General features: G+C 49.9%; 1 protein-coding gene across 1 annotated transcript; it reads left to right on the top strand.

Annotated features, from left to right (window-relative positions):
- Positions 1–315: 315 nt before the first annotated feature.
- Positions 316–3,365, top strand: Atg9 (autophagy-related protein 9). The gene is made up of 3 exons (XM_064690929.1): positions 316–849; positions 911–2,216; positions 2,273–3,365. Exons 1-3 carry the CDS (start codon positions 472–474, stop codon positions 3,193–3,195), a joined length of 2,607 nt encoding a protein of 868 aa, XP_064546999.1. The 5' UTR covers positions 316–471; the 3' UTR covers positions 3,196–3,365.
- The last annotated feature ends 2,381 nt before the right edge of the window (positions 3,366–5,746 follow it).

Below are 5,746 nucleotides of genomic sequence, written 5' to 3'. Positions count from 1 at the left end.
GATTAACGATAGTGTATAACATTTCTATTGCAGCCAGTCGACATGTGTCTGGCGTTGCCACTACGATTGCTGTCAAATGGCGTCGCACTGTAATGTTAATTAACAGATTTGCTCCACAGGCAACGAAAAGGCTCCACATTAAATGAATAACTAATGAAACTGCATACTTTTAAGCATAATAATGACTTGCAGCTTGAAAGTAGACATTTTCGCAACATCATGCATCAGGTGTTCTGGAAATTGAGTGACCAGCTGTTGTGTGTTCAATACAAAGAAGATGTGGCCAACAAATTGCGTTTTAGGTATTTCTTTAGTACGTTTATATAGAACGCGTTATGCGAACAGTAGCCAAAAATTGAACAACAAAGAAGACGACGAGTTATTCATTTAAACTATACTAGATAGATAGCACAGTGATATAAAAATAAGCAAACAACAAAAACAATTGACCTTGGGGCCTGGGTGTGCGTCATGGCAAGCCCAAATATTAATTATCGCTCCTTGACTGAGGAGCAAGCAAATCCATTTCGCGAAGCACAAATACGCAATGAGCCACCAGCAACAACAACAACAACAACAACAACGACGGCAACAATAACAAAAGCAGACGACGCAAAAACATTTACAGCTGCTGCGCATTTAGGTGGCCATGCGTCTGAGCATGACGCAGAGCAGGAACACGAGGATACGCCACACAATAGCGGCATCATGATACACATTGTGCCCGAGACGGGCAGGGAATCGCATCGCTGGAATCATATCGAGGATCTGGACTCGTTCTTCTCCCGCATGTACAACTACCAGCAGAAGCATGGCTTTCGTGTCATCGTGCTGGACGAGGTGTTTCAGGTGAGCAGCTGGAATAAATCTCTGAGTTGGATGCAAGTGTATAAACCAAGCTCTATTTCAGGTGCTTGAATTTGGCTTTGTTGTCTGGCTGTTTACGTTTACGACGCACTGCATCCGGCACGACGTGCTGTTTGGCAACAAGCAACCGGATCCGTTGACGAACCGCACCAAGACGCTGCTCAGCGATGTTATCCTGCCGACGGGCGAGTGCGTCGCCAAATTTGGCTTCTTCACCTACCTGATCATATTCATAGCGGCCATTTATCTGGGCATACGGCTGCTCAAGATGATCTATCACATCACACAGTATGCGGACATCAAGCGCTTCTATAACACGGCGCTGGGCATTGAGGATTGTGACCTGGACAATATTACCTGGCACGATGTGCAGCAGCGCACGCGCCAGGTGCAGGCGGAACAGCATATGTGCATCGACAAGGAGCTGCTCACCGAACTGGACATTTATCATCGGGTGCTGCGGTTCAAGAACTATCTGGTTGCCCTGATGAACAAGCAGCTGCTGCCCGTGCGCTTCCAGCTGCCGCTCTTTGGCGAGATTGTCTCGCTCAGCCGCGGCATGCTCTTTAACATTGATTTCATACTCTTTCGCGGTCCGGGCTCACCGTTCCAGAACAACTGGCAGCTGCGGGATGAGTTCGCCGTGCGCAGCAATCAAACGGAGCTGGCCCAGCGTCTGTCCAAGCTGATTTTGGGCGTGGCACTGGTCAATTTGCTGCTCGCTCCGGTCATATTCCTGTGGCAGCTCATCTACTTTAGCTTCTCGTATGCGAATATTTTGCGCAAGGAGCCGAGCGCCTTGGGTCTGCGCACCTGGTCCAACTACGGACGTCTCTATTTGCGGCACTTCAACGAGCTGGACCATGAGCTGGACGCGCGTCTAAACCGGGCCTACGAGTATGCGGATCGGTATTTGAGTTCGTTCTCCTCGCCACTGGCTGCTGTCATTGCCCGCAATCTGTTGTTCGTGAGCGGCGGCGTGCTGCTCCTGATCCTGGTCTTTGGCATTTACGATGAGCACGTCTTCCAGGTGGAGCATGTGCTGAGCATCATTGCCGTGCTCACCGTTGTGGGCGTCATCTGTCGCACTTTCATACCCGATGAGAATCTCATCTGGTGTCCCGAGCAGCTAATGACCGCCATATTGGCCCATGTACATTATCTGCCCACGGAGTGGAAGCAGCAGGCGCACACGGCCCACGTGCGCGACGAGTTCAGCAATTTCTTTCAGTTCAAGGCGGGCTACCTGCTCAGCGAGATCTTCAGTCCGATTGTGACGCCCTTTGTGCTCATCTTTGTCTTCCGGCCGAAGGCCATGGAGATTGTCAAGTTCTTCCGCAGCTTTACGGGTAAGTCGACCCCATCCTGGTCATGTGTATTTTAACCAAATGTCTTTCTCTTGCAGTCTCTGTGCGCGGCGTGGGCAATGTGTGCTCCTTTGCCCAAATGGATGTGCGCAAGCACGGCAATCCCGACTGGCAGATCAACAACAGCGGCCTGGCGGACTTGACCACCAACGAACAGCAGCAGCAGCAGCGTAGCATGGCCGGCGGCAAGACGGAAATGTCGCTGGTGCGCTTCACGCTCAACAATCCCGAGTGGCAAATGCCCAAGGAGGCTTCACAGTTCATTAAGGGCATACGGGAGCATGCCATCGATGAGCTGGTCAAGGCGAAAATGTCGCCGCAGGCGGCTGCACGCGACAATCCGCTCACGCACAGCCTGATCTCATTCGGCAACATTGGCGAGGAGTATTCCTCCATAGTCAATTCCGTGCTGGCCGCCGACGTGAGTCCCGCTCAGCTGCAGCTCTCGCAGTCGCTATCCGCCAGCCGCGGCGAACCAGCTGTCGCTGCTGGCCTCGGCGCCGGATATGTCGCTGGCAGCGATTTCCGTCAGATGCTGCAACAGAATCTGGGCGAGCCCATGAGCAGCGCCAGCTACAGGCGCATGTCCGCCAGCATGGGCCCGGCGGACAGCATGCGGCGTTTGCGTCTCAGCAAGGCGGAGGGCCGCATCGAGGGACCAACGGACTCGCTGCTGTACAGCCTGTACGGCGTGGAGCCGCGCCTGGCCAAGAATCCCATTGGCGTAACGGTCGCCGATATGTGCCTTAGTGCGCTCTACATGCACGAGCTTAGCCAGCAGAAGCGTTTGGCGCGCCAGTCGCGCATCGATGAGGCCGAGGAACAGTTGCCGGGGCCAAGTAATAGGCCGCCACGCCCACAGCCGCCGCCGACGGCGGGGGGGAGTGGGTCGTCGCGCCATACCGTGATTACCTCAAAGGCTGCCGAGAGCACGCCGCTGCTGGGCAACGTGCGTTCATAGCAGCGACCCGTCTGGATCTAATTAATCCTAGAGCTTAAGTTCAACATTAACTAAAACAAATAACACGAACCCTGCTATTAGTAATTAAGTTGTAAAGTTTGTGAATCGGACGATGTCTAGTGCATAGCTAAATCTAATACGAAAAGCAATAAATTAACTGCGTCAACGAATCCATTTTCCGGCGGAGTTGGGAGAGGGAAAGAGCTATAAAAATTTGTGGGTATATAGTATATATATTTCCAATTACCTAGGTGGATATATTCACATGTGTTTATTTTGAGTACTATGAAGACAAAAAAGGAAGCTTGATTTTATGAAAATCGCATAGAAAGGCTTTGTCCGTAGTACGTAAAAATAAACAACGAGAGAAAATTGGATGAGATTTGACCGATTTATGGGATTGGGAAGTATTGACCCATGTCTATATAGGATATTTGAGGGTACCATTTTTACATGAACTTGGACCCAAAATTATGTTGTCAGATTTAATTGCCAAATTAATAAGGGGGTCAAACCATGAACAAAAAGCCCAACTTCGTGAAAATCGGTTGAGTTTTGACCGAGTTTAGGGCTTGGGAAGTTTTGACCTATGTCTATATAGGATATTTGAGGACTTTAGATACTTTAGAAGAACTAAACTAAAAGTAGGAGAGAGGGAGAAGGAGTGAGACTGGGATGAGCGAGAGAGAGATTGAGACGAACGAATCTCTATTTGGAAGAGAGAGTGGAAAGAGAAGGGCGAGAGTTTGAGTGAGATCGGGATTAAGAGCGGAAAAGTAAGAGAGAGAAGGAGCGCGTGGGGCTGAGGCCAATTGAGCAAGGCGGAGAATGAGACTGCAATCACAAGAGAAAGTGAGAATGAAGGGGAGAGTGATTTATTTAGAAAAGAGGAAACGAGAGGACAAACCGAGGGTGAGAGAGACAGAAAGAGGGAATGCGAGAGGAATACTGTGAGAGGGAGAGTGAGATGGAGAGAAAGAGAGCGAGAGCGGGGAAGAGAGAGGGAGAGCGAGAGACAGGGAAAGAGAGAAAGAGATAGAGAGAGAGAAAGAGAGAGAGAGAGAGAGGGGGGGGAAGAGAGAGAGAAAGAGCGAAAGAGAGAGAGAGAGCGAAAGAGAGAGAGCGAGAGAGATAGAGAGAGAGAGGGGAAGAGAGAGGGCGAGAGAGGGATAGAGGGGAAGAGAGAGGGAGAGAGAGAAGAGAGCGAAAGAGAGAGAGAGAAAGAGAGATAGAGAGAGAGAAAGAGAGACAGAGAACAACTTTGTTCTGAACTTAAGAAACTTCTATAATAAACTCATAAAGTCTGGTACAGCTGCTGGAGACTTTCATAGAGAATTCTTAGAGAATGCCCGCGGCAGTTCAGATCAGATCAATCTACAGCAAATGCTCGACGCAATTATAATTTAGTTGTCACGCTGCCATCTCTAGTTATGCGGCAGCCGCAGCTGCCATTCCCAGGAATTGTTGGCACAGCAGCAGCAGCAGAGACAGAGAGAGAGACTGTTGCGTTTTGGGTGGAGGACGCATCCAGCTGTGCCGCAGCGCCTCGTGTGTCAATGGCCACACACGAACGCCATTTGGCGCTGGGTGTTGATGGCCAGCACCGAGAGGGAGAGGCCAGGTGCGAGCCATATCCATGAATATCCATATATATATACATATATCTCTATATACATATATATATGTAGATGGATGCATGCATGCATCTGCAGTTATTAGCTTCCAGCTGCAGTGCAGCATCTCATGCGAATGGCCAAGTTTATGAATTATGAGCGTGTCGCGTGAGATTGAGCTGGAGTTGTAGTCGGAGCTGTAGTCGGAGCTGTAGCTGGAGAACACGTTGTCTCATTTTTACGCTGCACGCCAATTTTGGGCCCCGTGTTGAACATTAACTGTTGGCCATTTGTTGAAGAGATGCCCGTTTTGGGCTTTTGGTATCGGGGCAAGCATCTGCCCCAACTTGTGGCAACTCCAGTTGTTTGTCCGTGTTGCATGTTGTACTAATTGTGGCGCACATTGTAGCTCTGGTCATGTTCTGTGGCCATAAAGTTGGCGGCAGCTCAAAATGGGAAATATTTCTGCGAGCCTTGTCAAACAATCGATTTTAATTTATGATTTCCTGCGGCCCAAAAACAAATCCATATCATGCCGTGGCATGTGGCTAAGACCCAAAAAAAAAAAAAACAAAGATCATTCGATACGCACAAACACAGCGAGGGCCCGCCAAAAGTTGTCAAGAATTGGAATGGAAAGGTTGCGCCAGAGAGAATGTCTCGCATGGAGTTGGATTTGACGCACGGGACCCACCGCATGGCGAGGGAAACCAGTTCAAGATCAGGCGTCACTTTACATTCGCGCTGACAGTCAACTCCCAGATAGATAGATATATATATATGCGCCAATCGTGTGGCTGGAGTCCACAGATCCACGCGGCTGCCAATTCTGCAATTAGGGCCGGCTCGTATCAAACGTGCCTCAATGTGTCTCCTGGCCACAGACTAATGATGATCTACCTCTCTCTCCCTCTCTCTTCCTGCTCCTCCCTGGCTCG

The sequence above is a fragment of the Drosophila montana genome, unplaced genomic scaffold, assembly GCF_035044405.1.
Source record: "Drosophila montana isolate Dmon_TW-CO22-7 unplaced genomic scaffold, ASM3504440v1 contig_3319_1, whole genome shotgun sequence".
NCBI classification, from domain to species: domain Eukaryota; kingdom Metazoa; phylum Arthropoda; class Insecta; order Diptera; family Drosophilidae; genus Drosophila; species Drosophila montana.
The sequence above is the reverse complement of the archived record's forward strand: the minus strand, read 5'-3'. Positions and strand labels throughout refer to the sequence as shown.